The 16,280-nt window shown below is 40.8% G+C and overlaps 1 protein-coding gene across 1 annotated transcript; it reads left to right on the plus strand.

The window, feature by feature from the left end:
- Positions 1 to 423: 423 nt before the first annotated feature.
- Positions 424 to 15,322, plus strand: LOC120029383 (interferon regulatory factor 1-like). The gene is made up of 10 exons (XM_038974607.1): positions 424 to 441; positions 3,558 to 3,644; positions 4,248 to 4,347; positions 7,385 to 7,564; positions 9,646 to 9,674; positions 12,783 to 12,792; positions 13,018 to 13,167; positions 14,853 to 14,893; positions 15,019 to 15,112; positions 15,243 to 15,322. The coding sequence occupies exons 1-10, from the start codon at positions 424 to 426 to the stop codon at positions 15,320 to 15,322; spliced, it is 789 nt and encodes a 262-aa protein (XP_038830535.1).
- Positions 15,323 to 16,280: the final 958 nt, after the last annotated feature.

The following is a 16,280-nucleotide window of genomic DNA, read 5'->3' on the forward strand; positions in this document are numbered from 1 at the left end:
GATACCGTGACGAGATCCTGAGGCCCATTATTGTGCCATTCACCCGCCACCATCACCTCTTGTTTCAGCATGATAATGCACGGCCCCATGCATGTTTGGGATGCTTTGGATTGACGTGTAACACAGTATGTTCCAATATCCAGCAACTTTGCACAGCTATTGAAGAGGAGTGGGACAACATTCCACAGGCCACAATCAACAAACAGCCTTATTAACTCAATGCGAAGGAGATGTGTCGCGTGGCACGGTTGATCTGTAATTCCTCTATATGGGACTATCCAAATAAAGTGTGACTCAATATCATAGCACACTATCCATTCATATTTATCACGCAACATTCATGGGAGATATTTCCTGAAATTATATCTCAAAATGTTTTTTTTTATCTTCTCAATGCAATTCAAATCAAATGGTATTTGTCACATGCGCCGTAAACAACAGGTGTAGACTTTACAGTGAAATGCTTACTTACAAGCCCTTAACCAGCAATGCAGTTCTAAGAAAAATAAGTCTTAAGTAAAATATAGATGGGTAAAATATAAAAAATAAAGTAATAAATAATTAAAGAGCAACAGTAAAATAACAATAGCGAGGCTATATACAGGGGGTACTTGTACAGAATCAATGTGCGGGGGCACCAGCAGTGTTAACTCCATGTGCAACTCTGTGTTGTTGTCTGTTCACACTGCTATGCTTTATCTTGGCCAGGTTGCAGTTGCAAATGAGAACTTGTTCTCAACTAGCCTACCTGGTTAAATAAAGGTGAAATAAAAAATAAAAAAATTATTGAGGTAATATGTACACTACCGGTCAAAAGTTACAGAACACCTACTCATTCAAGGGTTTTTCTTTATTTTTACTATTTTCTACATTGTAGAATAATAGTGAAGACATCAAAACTATGAAATAACACATATGGAATCATGTAGTAACCAAAAAAGTGTTAAACAAATCAAAATATATTTTATATTTGAGATTCTTCAAATAGCTACCCTTTGCCTTGATGACAGCTTTGCATACTCTTGGCTGGGGCAGCAGGTAGCCTAGTGGTTAGAGCGTTGGACTAGTAACTGAAAGGTTGCAAGATCAAATCCCTGAGTTAACAAGCTAAAAATCTGTTGCTCTGACCAAAGCAGTTCACACACTGTTCCTAGGCTGTCATTGAAAATAAGAATTTGTTCTTAACTGACTTACCTAGTTAAATAAATGTAAAAAAAACAGCTTCACCTGGAATGCTTTTCCAACAATCTTGAAGGAGTTCTCACATGCTGAGCACTTGCTTTTCCTTCACTCTGCGGTCCCACTCATCCCAAACCATCTCAATTTGTTTGAGGTCGGGGTATTATGGAGGCCAGGTCACCTGATGCAGCACTCCATCACTCCGCTTCTTGGTAAAATAGCCCTTACACAGCCTGGAGGTGTGTTAGGTCATTGTCCTGTTGAAAAACAAATGATAGTCCCACTAAGCCCAAACCATGGCGTATTGCTGCAGAATGCTCTGGTAGCCATTTGGGTTAAGTGTGCCTTGAATTCAAAATAAATCACTGACAGTGTCACCAGCAAAGCACCCCGACACCATAACAACTCCTCCATGCTTCACGGTGGAAAATACACATGCGGAGATCATCCGTTCACCCACACCGCGTCTCACAAAAATCTCCTATTTGGACTCCAGACCAAAGGACAAATTTCCACCGGTCTAATGTACATTGCTCATGTTTCTTGGCCCAAGCAAGTCTCTTCTTATTATTGGTGTCCTTTAGTAGTTGTTTCTTTGCAGCAATTCGACCATGAAGGCCCGATTCACACAGTCTCCTCTGAACAGTTGATGTTGAGATGCCTGTTACTTTAACTCTGTGAAGCATTTATTTGAGCTGCAATTTCTGAGGCTGGTAACTCTAATGAACGTATCCTCTGCAGCAGAGGTAACTCTGGGTCTTCCATTCCTGTGGCGGTCCTCGTGAGAGTCAGTTTCATCATAGTGCTTAATGGTTTTTGCAACTGCACTTGAAGAAACTTTCAAAGTCCATGAAATGTTCCGTATTGACTGACCTTCATGTCTTAAAGTAATGATGGACTGTTGTTTCTCTTTGCTTATTTGAGCTGTTCTTGCCATAATATGGACATTGGTCTTTTACCAAATAGGGCTATCTTCTGTATACCCCCCCCCCCCCCCCCCCTAACCTGTCACAACACAACTGATTGGCTTAAACGCATTAAGATGGAAAGAAATTACACAAATTCACTTTTAACAAGGCACACCTATTAATTGAAATGCATTCCAGGTGACTACCTCATGAAGCTGGTTGAGAGAATGCCAAGCATGTGCAAAGCTGTCATCAAGGCAAAGGGTCGCTATTTGAAGAATCACAAATATAAAATATATTTTGATTTGTTTAACACTTTTTTGGTTACTACATGATTCCATATGTGTTGTTTCATAGTTTTGATGTCTTCGATATTATTCTACAATGTAGAAAATAGTAATAAAGAAAAACCCTGGAATGAGTAGGTGTTTCCAAACGTTTGACTGGTACTGTCCAAGGAAGAATTTTTGGGGGATTAAAAACAGAGTACGTGAAAAAAGAAGACCTAGAATTTTATTTCCTCAGACCACCTTTAATTCTACAATGTAGAAAATAGTAAAAATAAAGAAAAACCCTTGAATGAGTAGGTGTTCTTAAACTTGTGACCGGTAGTGTACATGTAGGCAGAGTTAAAGTGACTATGGCGGTACTCAAACTATCTTTAAGGAAATGCTCAAATTAAGCTTTGTTGGTCCACATCTTGGCCACTGACCAGTATTTGAACACTGACCAGTACTTGACCACTGACCAGTACTTTCAGACAAATATGTCATGCTGCAAGTCGTTACAAACTTGTTCTTTGGTGTGTGGGTGTCACATTTCTGTATGTTGTGTAGTTGGAGGAGGGGCCTTAAAGGGTGCTGAGTGAAGGTAGAGTTCCCTTGAAATTCCTACGTACTTCTAAGGAAACCTGGCCAACTGTCAATGTGGGCACCTGTGGTTTAAGTAAACCTGTCAGTGCGAGCACACAGGAGGTTTGAGGATTCCATGCACTGGTAAGTGAAGTAGCTATTATCAAGATTCTTCTAAACAGCAGAGTGATAAATGATAATCAAATATGTGATGACAGCTATCACAAAACATAGACACCACTCATTAAGCAATGTCTGTTTAATGTCTGAAAAGCATTCTAGTTGGACTAATTCAGGCATATTCTAAATCGAAACAGTGTGGTGATTGCGGAATTGAGTCAGTTGTGTAAATAGTTGAGTGGGATCATTTAAGAAAAAAATATGTCCTGCTGTATTTATTACTATTTGTTATAATCTTTCTGACATTCGCCTGACAATGTAGGGTAATTTCACATCTCATTTTCTAATCACACACACTCACTAATCAAGCACAGTTCTGAATTCTGAATCCCCCCCGGACAATACGTTGATGTAGTTGAACAAGGTACACATCCATTTTGTGCAGTGTAATTTGTCAGGTGTGAGCTAAGGCAGACTGCAACCCTAGGGTCATTAGAAGATGCAACAAGGTCGTCTAAGACTGCGACCCTGGCTTGAGAAGCAGATACAGTCAGGGAAATACCCAGGTGTCACCTGGCTTGATGAGGTGAGATATTGTTCCACATGTTTTCAATCATTTTACAATAATATTTTCATAATCCAGATTGTCAATACTTTTGTTCTTATATATTTATAGTATGGCTACACTGTACTCAGTATGCATACTGTATTGTACTCTCTGTATGGATTTAGGTCTAAAGTTTGATAAATAAAAGCTTTTAGGCCACAAACATTGATTATGTTAGATATCGTGTAAGACTGCTCCCACCAGAAAATGTTTAAATCCATCCCCACAGATCAGTGGAGGCTGCTGAGGGGAGGACGGCTCATAATAATTGCTGGAACGGTGCAAATGGAATTGCATTGAACACATGGAAACCATGTGTTTAATGTATTTCATACCATTCCAGCTATTCCGCTCCAGCCATTACCACGAGCCCTTCCTCCCCAATTAAGGTGCCACCAACAACCTGTGTCAAAGACATCAGATCTCAAGTGAAACATCATTTTGATCATAGCCATTAGAAGTTAATTCCACTCTCTAATGGGGGTATCGCATCGTTCTTTTGAGAATATACTGCTTTTGTCACAGTTCAGATGGGAAAAGGTGAACGGTAAACCATTTTGACTACTCTGCTTTGAACTTTAGACAGCTCAAGTTTTCCAGATTCCTTGGAAGCATGCGGCTCGACATGGTTGGAATATAGACAAGGACGCCACTTTGTTCCGAAACTGGGCAATGCACACAGGTAAGAAGCAAGTCCAGACACCAATGTTCAAAGCTCTCTGATTACACAATGCAAAGCTATCTTCCATCAAGGCATGAAGGTATTATGTACAGTTGAAGTCGAAAGTTTACATACGCTTAGGTTGGAGTCATTAAAACTTGTTTTTCAACCACTCCACACATTTCTTGTTTAACAAACTATAGTTTTGGCAAGTCGGTTAGGACATCTACTTTGTGCATGACACAATACATTTTTCCAACAATTATTTACAGACAGATTATTTCACCTATAATTCACTGTATCACAATTTCAGCGGGTCAGAAGTTTACATACACTAAGTTGACTGTGCCTTTAAACAGTTTGGAAAATTCCAGATAATTATGTCATGGCTTTAGAAGCTTCGGATAGGCTAATTGACATAATTTGAGTCAATTGGAGGTGTACCTGTGGATGTATTTCAAGGCCTACCTTCAAACTCAGTGCCTCTTTGTTTGACATCGTGGTAAAATCAAAAGAAATAAGCCAAGACTTCAGATTTTTTTTTTTTTTTTAGACCTCCACAAGTCTGGTTCATCCTTGGGAGCAAATTCCAAACGCCTGAAGGTACCACATTCATCTGTACAAACAATAGTATGCAAGTATAAACACCATGGGACCATGCAGCCGTCATACCACTCAGGAAGGAGACGCGTTCTGTCTCCTAGAGATGAACGTACTTTGGATCCGAAAAGTGCAAATTAATCCCAGAACAACAGCAAATGACCTTGTGAAGATGCTGGAGGAAACAGGTACAAAAGTATCTATATCCACAGTAAAACGAGTCCTATATCGACATAACCTGAAAGGCCGCTCAGCAAGGAAGAAGCCACTGCTCCAAAACCGCCATAAAAAAGCCAGGCTACGGTTTGAAACTGCACATGGGGCCAAAGAAATGTGGAGAATTGTCATCTGGTCTGATGAAACAAAAATAGAACTGTTTGGCCATAATGACCATTGTTATGTTTGGAGGAAACAGGGGGATGCTTGCAAGTCGAAGAACACCATCCCAACCGTGAAGCACAGGTGTGGCAGCATCATGTTGTGGGGGTGCTTTGCTGCAGGAGGGACAGGTGTACTTCACAAAAGAGATGGCATCATGAGGGATGAAAATTATGTGGATATATTGAAGCAACGTCTCAAGACATCAGTCAGGAAGTTAAAGCTTGGTAGCAAATGGGTCTTCTAAATGGACAATGACCCCAAGCATACTTCCAAAGTTGTGGCAAAATGGCTTAAGGAAAACAAAGTCAAGGTATTGGAATGACCATCACAAAGCCCTGACCTCAATCCTATAGAAGATTTGTGGGCAGAACTGAAAAAGTGTGTGCGAGCAAGGGGGCCTACAAACCTGACTCAGTTACACCAGCTTTGTCAGGAGGAATGGGACAAAATTCACCCAACTTATTGTGGGAAGCTTGTGGAAGGCTACCTGAAACGTTTGACCCAAGTTAAACAATTTATAGGCAATGCTACCAAATACGAATTGAGTGTATGTAAACTTCTGACTCACTGGGAATGTGGTGAAATAAATAAAGTGGAAATAAATCATTCTCTCTACTATTATTCTGACATTTCACATTCTTAAAATAAAGTGGTGATCCTAACTGACCTAAAACAGGGAATTTTTACTAGGATTACATTTCAGGAATTGTGAAAAACTGAGTTTAAATGCATTTGGCTAAGGTGTATGTAAACTTCTGACTTCAACTGTATTCCCAAGTCCCACATGTTCCATCTCTAAAGCGAGTTAGAATAACAGCAGTACATTTATCAGTTTGTGTTGTTGCAATATGATAATTTTTTTGCCAGCGCTACAGATGGCTACAGCGGTCCGCTAATACAGGACTAGTAATGGCAGAGTGCACTACTTTTGGTAAACAATATTTTTTTCAAAAGATAATATCTTTGTATTTTTTATTATGAACTTTCAGGGGGTTCTGCAGCACCCTCAGCACCCCTACTTCCTTCGGCTATGCATGACCCTTGTGGATTTAACTTTTTTCTCATCTTCCATGTTCAATGGCCATAGCACCTGGAGCATTTCCAAACAGCAGTGTTTTGATGCATTGTCATTCAAGCAGAGATTCTTGGGAAGCCTTGATAAGCTATTTGCCTGGAAACACTGTTGTCACACAAGCCAAACCACATTTTTGTGACGCTACTCTGAAAATATAGTTTACCAAGCTACCAATAACTTCACACTGGAAGAAGTTAAGCTACACTAAAGCTACCCTTAAGAAAAATAGTTTACTGAAGTTACTTAGAAAAAGTAGTTCACTACATCCAAACTACTTTGTGAAAAATTATCATATGTAAACTGAAATGTCACAGATTACAAATTGCAAGAGCAAATTACTTTGGGGTCATACGTTAACAGAATGTTTAATTTAGCCAATTCAACACAAAATACTATGTTTTAAGTGAGAATTAGGCGGTCCTGATGCTGAAAAAGAAAGGAAATTCTTGCCTACTTCACCCATATTTTATTTTATTTTTGCAGAAAAAAGTACTGTGTAGTTCCAGTAGTTAGCTACACCGCTACATGGCGAGAATATAACTAACTACTGAAAATACTACATAGGTTAGAATTCAGTTCAACTACCACCCAGCTACTGCAAAATGTAGTTCAATTACTAGTTGAACTACATGTAGTTCACTACTACCCAACACTGTTCAGATGGATGGTCAAATGCAATTAAATTGTTGTGGATATGGATAGTTTTATCAATTGTTACTATTTTTTTCTGTACAGACAAGGGCAACAAATTGACCAATTTGAGCGTGCAGTAGTCAGTACTCGGAACCTTTGGGATAAATCAAATTTAATTTGTCACATGCGCTGAATACAACAAGTAACACACCTTACCACATACTTACAACCCCTTAACCAACAATGCAGTTCAAAAATATTTACTAAATAAACTCAAGTAAAACACTACTTCCTCATCCTTGCTTGTATGTAAAACGACACAGTTCACAGGTTTGCTTTGATGAACTAATTGTATCCCTTCGTTTCAAGGCAGATACAAACCTGGGATAGACAAGCCTGATCCTAAGACATGGAAAGCCAACTTCCGATGTGCCCTGAACACTCTACCCGATGTGAAAGAGCTACAGGGCAAGAGCATCAAGAAGGGCAGTAATGCCTCCAGGGTTTACATGATGCTGCCTGTTGTTAAACGTACCGAACGAAGAAAAGGTGAGTAGCTTTAGAATGCATGCTTTAAGTTGTTTACAATGTTGGGAAAGTTACTCTGAAAATATAGTTTACTAAGCTACCAATAACTTCACACTGGAAGAAGTTAAACTACACTAAAGCTACACTTAAAAAAGTTTACTCAAGTTACTTTGAAAAAGTAGTTCACTACATCCAAACTACTTCGTGAAAAATTATCATATGTAAATCGGATATGTCACAGACTACAAAATGCAAGAACAGATCAGTTTGCGGTCATAGGTTAACAGCATGTTTAATTCAGCTTATTAACCCCAAAACAATGTTTCAAGTGAGAATTAGGCAGGTCTGATGAAATTCGTGCCTACTTCACCCATATTTTATTTTTGCAAAAGAAGTTGTGTGCAGTTCCGGTAGTTAGCTGCACGGCTACATGGCAAAATTCAAATGTATTTATTTGAATAGCCCTTCTTACATCAGCTGATATATCAAAGTGCTGTACAGAAACCCAGCCTAAAACCCCAAACAGCAAACAATGCAGGTGTAGAAGCATGGTGGCTAGGAAAAACTCCCTAGAAAGGCCAAAACCTAGCAAGAAACCTAGAGAGGAACCAGGCTATGAGGGGTGGCCAGTCCTCTTCTGGCTGTGCCGGGTGGAGATTATAACAGAACATGGCCAAGATGTTCAAATGTTCATAAATGACCAGCATGGTCAAATTATAGTAATCACAGTGAACAGGTCAGGGTTCCATAGCCGCAGGCAGAACAGTTGAAACTGGAACAGCAGCAAGGCCAGGTGGACTGGGGACAGCAAGGAGTCATCATGCCCGGTAGTCCTGACGCATGGTCCTAGGGCTCAGGTCCGCCGAGAGAGAGAAAGAAAGAGAGAAGGAGAGAATTAGAGAGAGCATACTTAAATTCACACAGGACACCGGATAAGACAGGAGAAGTACTCCAGATATAACAAACTGACCCTAGCCCCCCGACACATAAACTACTGCAGCATAAATACTGGAGGCTGAGACAGGACGGGTCAGGAGACACTGTGGCCCCATCCGATGATACCCCCGGACAGGGCCAAACAGGAAGGATATAACCCCACCCACTTTGCCAAAGCACAGCCCCCGCACCACTAGAGGGATATCTTCAACCACAAACTTACAATCCTGAGACAAGGCCGAGTATAGCCCACAAAGATCTCCGCCACGGCACAAACCAAGGGGGGGCGCCAACCCAGACAGGAAGATCACGTCAGTGACTCAACCCACTCAAGTGACGCACCCCTCCTAGGGACGGCATGAAAGAGCACCAGTAAGCCAGTGACTCAGCCCCTGTAATAGGGTTAGAGGCAGAGAATCCCAGTGGAGAGAGGGGAACCGGCCAGGCAGAGACAGCAAGGGCGGTTCGTTGCTCCAGAGCCTTTCCGTTCACCTTCACACTCCTGGGCCAGACTACACTCAATCGTATGACCTACTGAAGAGATAAGTCTTCAGTAAAGACTTAAAGGTTGAGACCGAGTCTGCGTCTCTCACATGGTGAGAGTGACCGTAGCGTACGTGTAGGTATGTACGGCAGGACCAACTCGGAAAGATAGGTAGGAGCAAGCCCATGTAACGCTTTGTAGGTTAACAGTAAAACCTTGAAATCAGCCCTTGCCTTAACAGGAAGCCAGTGTAGGGAAGCTAGCACTGGAGTAATATGATCACATTTTTTGGTTCTAGTCAGGATTCTAGCAGCCGTATTTAGCACTAACTGAAGTTTATTTAGTGCTTTATCCGGGTAGCCGGAAAGTAGAGCATTGCAGTAGTCTAACCTAGAAGTAACAAAAGCATGGATTAATTTTTCTGCATCATTTTTGGACAGAAAATTTCTGATTTTTGCAATGTTACGTAGATGGAAAAAAGCTGTCCTTGAAACAGTCTTGATATGTTCGTCAAAAGAGAGATCAGGGTCCAGAGTAACGCTGAGGTCCTTCACAGTTTTATTTGAGACGACTTTACAACCATCAAGATTAATTGTCAGATTCAACAGAAGATCTCTTTGTTTCTTGGGACCTAGAACAAGCATCTCTGTTTTGTCCGAGTTTAAAAGTATAACGTTTTCAGCCATCCACTTCCTTATGTCTGAAACACAGGCTTCTAGCGAGGGCAATTTTGGGGCTTCACCATGTTTCATTGAAATGTACAGCTCTGTGTCATCTGCATAGCAGTGAAAGTTAACATTATGTTTTCGAATGACATCCCCAAGAGGTAAAATATATAGTGAAAACAATAGTGGTCCTAAAACGGAACCTTGAGGAACACCGAAATGTACAGTTGATTTGTCAGAGGACAAAACATTCACAGAGACAAACTGATATCTTTCCGACAGATAAGATCTAAACCAGGCCAGAACTTGTCCGTGTAGACCAATTTGGGTTTCCAATCTCTCCAAAAGAATGTGGTGATCGATGGTGTCAAAGGCAGCACTAAGGTCTAGTAGCACGAGGACAGATGCAGAGCCTCGGTCTGACGCCATTAAAAGGTCATTTACCACCTTCACAAGTGCAGTCTCAGTGCTATGATGGGGTCTAAAACCAGACTGAAGCATTTCGTATACATTGTTTGTCTTCAGGAAGGCAGTGAGTTGCTGCCTTCCTGAAGGCAGAATTTTTTTCAAATTTTTTTGAGAGGAATGGAAGATTCGATATAGGCCGATAGTTTTTTCTATTTTCTGGGTCAAGGTTTGGCTTTTTCAAGAGAGGCTTTATTACTGCCACTTTTTGTGAGTTTGGTACACATCCGGTGGATAGAGAGCTGTTTATTATGTTCAACATAGGAAGGCCAAGCACATGAAGCAGCTCTTTCAGTAGTTTAGTTGGAATAGGATCCAGTATGTAGCTTGAAGGTTTAGAGGCCATGATTATTTTCATCATTGTGTCAAGAGATATAGTACTAAAACACTTAAGTGTCTCTCTTGATCCTAGGTCCTGGCAGAGTTGTGCAAACTCAGGACAGCTGAGCTTTGGAGGAATACGCAGATTTAAAGAGGAGTCCGTAATTTGCTTTCTAATGATCATGATCTTTTCCTCAAAGAAGTTCATGAATTTATTACTGCTGAAGTGAAAGCCATCCTCACTTGGTGAATGCTGCTTTTTAGTTAGCTTTGCGACAGTATCAAAAATACATTTTGATTGTTCTTATTTTCCTCAATTAAGTTGGAAAAGTAGGATGATCGAACAGCAGTGAGGGCTCTTCGATACTGCACGGTACTGTCTTTCCAAGCTAGTCGGAAGACTTCCAGTTTGGTGTGGCGCCATTTCCATTCCAATTTTCTGGAAGCTTGCTTCAGAGCTCGGGTATTTTCTGTATACCAGGGAGCTAGTTTCTTATGACAAATGTTTTTAGTTTTTATGGGTGCAACTGCATCTAGGGTATTGCGCAAGGTTAAATTGAGTTCCTCAGTTAGGTGGTTAACTGATTTTTGTCCTCTGACGTCCTTGGGTAGGCAGAGGGAGTCTGGAAGAGCATCAAGGAATCTTTGGGTTGTCTGAGAATTTATAGCACGACTTTTGATGAGCAGATTATTTGTTGTGATTGCAAACGTAATAAAATGGTGGTCCGATAGTCCAGGATTATGAGGAAAAACAATAAGATCTACAACATTTATTCCATGGGACAAAACTAGGTCCAGAGTATGATTGTGGCAGTGAGTAGGTCCGGAGACATGTTGGACAAAACCCACTGAGTCGATGATGGCTCCGAAAGCCTTTTGGAGTGGGTCTGTGGACTTCTCCATGTGAATATTAAAGTCACCAAAAATTAGAATATTATCTGCTATGACTACAAGGTCCGATAGGGATTCAGCGAACTCAGTGAGGAACGCTGTATATGGCCCAGCAGGCCTGTAAACAGTAGCTATAAAAAGTTATTGAGTAGGCTGCATAGATTTCATGACTAGAAGCTCAAAAGACGAAAACATAGTTTTTTTTGGTGTAAATTGAAATTTGCTATCGTAAATGTTAGCAACACCTCCGCCTTTGCGGGATGCACAGGGGATATGGTCACTAGTGTAACCAGGAGGTGAGGCCTCATTTAACACAGTAAATTCATCAGGCTTAAGCCATGTTTCAGTCAGGCCAATCACATCAAGATTAGGATCAGTGATTAGTTCATTGACTATAACTGCCTTTGAAGTGAGGGATCTAACATTAAGTAGCCCTATTTTGAGATGTGAGGTATCACGATCTCTTTCAATAATGACAGGAATGGAGGAGGTCTTTATTCTAGTGAGATTGCTAAAGCGAACACCGCCATGTTTAGTTTTGCCCAACCTAGGTCGAGGCACAGACATGGTCTCAATGGGGATAGCTGAGCTAACTACACTGACTGTGCTAGTGGCAGACTCCACTAAGCAGGCATGCTGGCTAAAAGCCTGCTGCCTGGCCTGCACCCTATTTCATTGTGGAGCTAGGGGAGTTAGAGCCCTGTCTATGTTGGTAGATAAAATGAGAGCACACCTCCAGCTAGGATGGAGTCCGTCACTCCTCAACAGGCCAGGCTTGGTCCTGTCTGTGGGTGAGTCCCAGAAAGAGGGCCAATTATCTACAAATTCTATCTTTTGGGAGGGGCAGAAAACAGTTTTCAACCAGCGATTGAGTTGTGAGACTCTGCTGTAGAGCTCATCACTCCCCCTAACTGGGAAGGGGCCAGAGACAATTACTCTATGCCGACACATCTTTCTAGCTGATTTACATGCTGAAGCTATGTTGCGCTTGGTGACCTCTGACTGTTTCATCCTAACATCGTTGGTGCTGACGATCACCAAAACAAGTAGTTACCTACTGAAAACACTACCTAGATTAGACTTTAGTTCAACTTCCACCAAGCTACTGCAAAATGTAGTTCAACTACTAGTTAAACTACATCACAGGAGGTTGGTGGCAACTTAATAGGGGATGGGGTCATGGTAATGGCTGGAGCGGAATATGTGGAATGGTATCAGATACACCAAACACATGATTTCCATGCATTAAATGCCATTCCACTTGCGCCGTTCCCGTTCCAGATATTATTATGAGTCATTCTCCCCACAGCTGCCTCCACCGAACTACATGTAGTTCACTGCTCCACAACACGGGTTGTTTATCATATTAAGTTGATTTAAATGATCAAGAGTATACATCTCAGTGATGGAATATAGTTCACTGATAATAATAAGTCATAATGTGTTGTTTCCTGTCCCTTTCTTTGTTCCTGTCTAGGACCACAGAAGTCAGAAGTTGATATAAAACATAGTCCGATCTCCCTCTCAGAAAATGAGGCACGCTCTTGTGCTCCACTGGATGGGTTTGAAGGTAGGGACAACTCACTATATAGGGTATTGGCAGAAAGTCACCGTCCTGCATTCTCTTATGGCGTGTTGATTAGTGCATTTGGGGTTCTCTTGATATCAACTCAAACTAGTGTTTAAGCATCAGCCCGTCCCCGTTTCCATAGAGGTTTTCCTGAAGTACAGAGGTGGACAGACCAGTCACAACCCTGCTATGTTTCATGTCGAGGACAAATACCCTCCCAACAACAACAAAGAGGAAAGATCACCAGAACAGCCCTACTCTCACCAGTCTTCCTTCACACCTGAAGCATATAGTAAGAGCTGCATATGCAGGTTGGCATTTATTGACATGACTCATGTACTACACGTTGGGAACTAGCTGGCACAGCCAGTTATAAAATCTGATTTCAAACCTAACCACACCCTTTACCCTAACCACACTGCTAACCCTAACCTTAAATTAAGACCAAAAAGCTATTTTTTTGTTTTCATGAATTTTTACAATACAGCCAATTTTGACTTTGCAGTTGGCCCATCTAGCAGAAATCGCTCAGTTCTGCCTACAGAGCAAGACTCATGACAATAAACGCCAATTTGCCTTCTAGAAAATATTCACAATCCCTTGACTTTTTCCACATTTTGTTGTTACAGCCTGAATTTGAATTGGATTATATTGAGATGTTGTGTCACTGGCCTGCACACAATACCCCATAATGTTTTACACATTTTTACAAATTAATAAAAAATGGAAAGCTGTCTTGAGTCAATATATTCAACCCCTTTGTTATAGCAAGCCTAAATAAGTTCAGGCGTAAATATGTGCTTAAAAATTTACACGGACTCACTGTGTGCAATAATAGTGTTTAACTTGTTTTTTAAATGACGACCTCATCTCTGTACCCCACACATACAATTATCTGTAAGGACGCCCAATCGAGCAGTGAATTTCACAAAGACCAGGGAGGTATTCCAATGCCTCGCAAAGAAGGGCACCTATTGGTAGATGGGTAAAAAATGTATAAAAAAAGCAGACATTGAATATCCTTTGGAGCATGGTGAAGTTATTACACTTTGGATGGTTTATCAACACACCCAGTCACCAGAAATATACAGGCGTCCTTCCTAACTCAGTTGTTAGAGAGGAAGGAAACCGCTCAAGGATTTCAACATAAGGCCAATGGTGACTTTAAAACAGTTAGAGAAATTAACTATGTCCTGAATAAAAAGTGTTGTTTGGGGGGATATCCAACAACACATCACTGAGTACCACTCTTCATATTTTCAAGCATGGTGGTGGCTGCGTCATGGTATGCTTGTCATCGGGAAGGACTAGGGAGTTTTTTAGGATAAAAAGAAACAGAATAGAGCTAAGTAGAGGCAAAATCCTAGAGGAAAACCTGGTTCAGTCTGCTTCCAACAGACACTGGGAGACAAATTAAACTTTCAGCAGGACAATATCGTAAAACACAAGGCCAAATATACACTGAAGTTGCTTACCAAAACGACATTGAATGTTCCCGTGTGGCCTAGTTACAGTTTTGACTTAAAATCATCTTGAAAATATATGACAAGACTTGAAAATGGCTGTCTAACAATGATCAACAACAAACACGACAGAGCTTGAATAATTTAAAAAAAGAATGTGCAAATATTGTACAATCCAGGTATGCAAAGCTTTTAGACTTACCCAGAAAGAATCACAGTTGTAATCACTGCCAAAGGTGATTCTAACATGTATTAACTCAGGGGTGTGAATACTTATGTTAAATTAGATATTTTTGTATTCCATTTTCAATAAATGTACAAAAACTTTAACTTTGTCATTATGGGGTATTATGTGTATTCAGGCTTTAAAACAAAATGTGGAATAAGTCAAGGGGTATGAATACTTTCTGAAGGTACTTTATAAAGCTAGTGTCAATATTCAAACAAAAGTAGTTTTAAGTATTTTTTTCTATAAAAGATAACATTTTGCCTGGTCTTATTTGTACCAATACAGAAAACTCTGATGCTAATGAGCAAGCAGAGGCTGTATTCAAGGTAAACTAGCAGTTTCTATGATTTCAGAGGGGATTTGTGTAAGCTCGTTACTATGTATAATATGAACATACATTATAACATTCCATGCAACTACAACTTCAAAACAGTGATATGTGCTCCTGCAGATAGTTGATCACCTAAAACACTTGGAGCACTGGAGCCAGTCTAATGACAACAGAAGCTGGAGGGCAGCAGACACCTCCTGGGTGGACAGTTACTGTAAGTAAGGCACTTGGCAATAAACTATCTTCATTCCTCAAGCGGACAACTTTCAAGTCGTTTCCTCACAGATATGGTTCACATTTTGGGTGATAAATCCTTTTTAATACGTTTATCCTCCACTCTACAGGTGAGAATATGGATTACTTGGGGTATCCCATGGAGACTGACTGCTACACATACAGTGCACAGCAAATACCATTTCTATAAGACGAGCAGGAGCAACATGCATCGAACAGAATGCCAAGCTAAAATCCCTGAAAAAGGAGGATATACCACATTCCAAGCCATGCTGGCACAAGATCTCTAAAATTCTGTATTCTGATGGACTGCAAGACGGCGACCAAGGGACTGAGCACACATACAGCACATTAAAAACTATTAAGTTCTACACCATCACATTACAGTCTACTTGTTCAGATTAGAATTACTGAGTTCTTTTAAATGTTTGCTTTTTATTGAACTAAATTGAGAATTTTAGCATAGCATCTCAGGAAATGCCCTTTAAGATTGAGATGGTTTAGGATGAGTTGGACCACAGAGTGAAGGAAAAACATCAACAAGTGCTCAGCATATGTGGCAACTCCCAAGACTGTTGGAAAAGCATTCCTCATGAAACTGGTTGAGAGAATGCCAATAGTGTGCAAAGCTGTCATCAAGGCAAAGGGTGGCTACTTCGAAGAATCTCAAAGATGAAATATACACTGCTCAAAAAAATAAAGGGAACACTTAAACAACACAATGTAACTCAAAGTCAATCACACTTCTGTGAAATCAAACTGTCCACTTAGGAAGCAACACTGATTGACAATAAATTTCACATACTGTTGTGCAAATGGAATAGACAAAAGGTGGAAATTATAGGCAATTAGCAAGACACCCCCAATAAAGGAGTGATTCTGCAGGTGGTGACCACAGACCACTTCTCAGTTCCTATGCTTCCTGGCTGATGTTTTGGTCACTTTTGAATGCTGGTGGTGCTCTCACTCTAGTGGTAGCATGAGACGGAGTCTACAACCCACACAAGTGGCTCAGGAAGTCCAGCTCATCCAGGATGGCACATCAATGCGAGCTGTGGCAAGAAGGTTTGCTGTGTCTGTCAGCGTAGTGTCCAGAGCATGGAGGCGCTACCAGGAGACTGGCCAGTACATCAGGAGACGTGGAGGAG

The sequence above is a fragment of the Salvelinus namaycush genome, chromosome 35, assembly GCF_016432855.1.
Source record: "Salvelinus namaycush isolate Seneca chromosome 35, SaNama_1.0, whole genome shotgun sequence".
Classification (NCBI taxonomy): domain Eukaryota; kingdom Metazoa; phylum Chordata; class Actinopteri; order Salmoniformes; family Salmonidae; genus Salvelinus; species Salvelinus namaycush.

Bases quoted from the DNA above. Each gene is read 5' to 3' on its own strand.
- LOC120029383 (XM_038974607.1), top strand. The intron at 4,348-7,384 runs GTAAGAAGCAAG...CTTCGTTTCAAG, and splicing joins AAACTGGGCAATGCACACAG to GCAGATACAAACCTGGGATA. The intron at 7,565-9,645 runs GTGAGTAGCTTT...TAACGTTTTCAG, and splicing joins ACGTACCGAACGAAGAAAAG to CCATCCACTTCCTTATGTCT.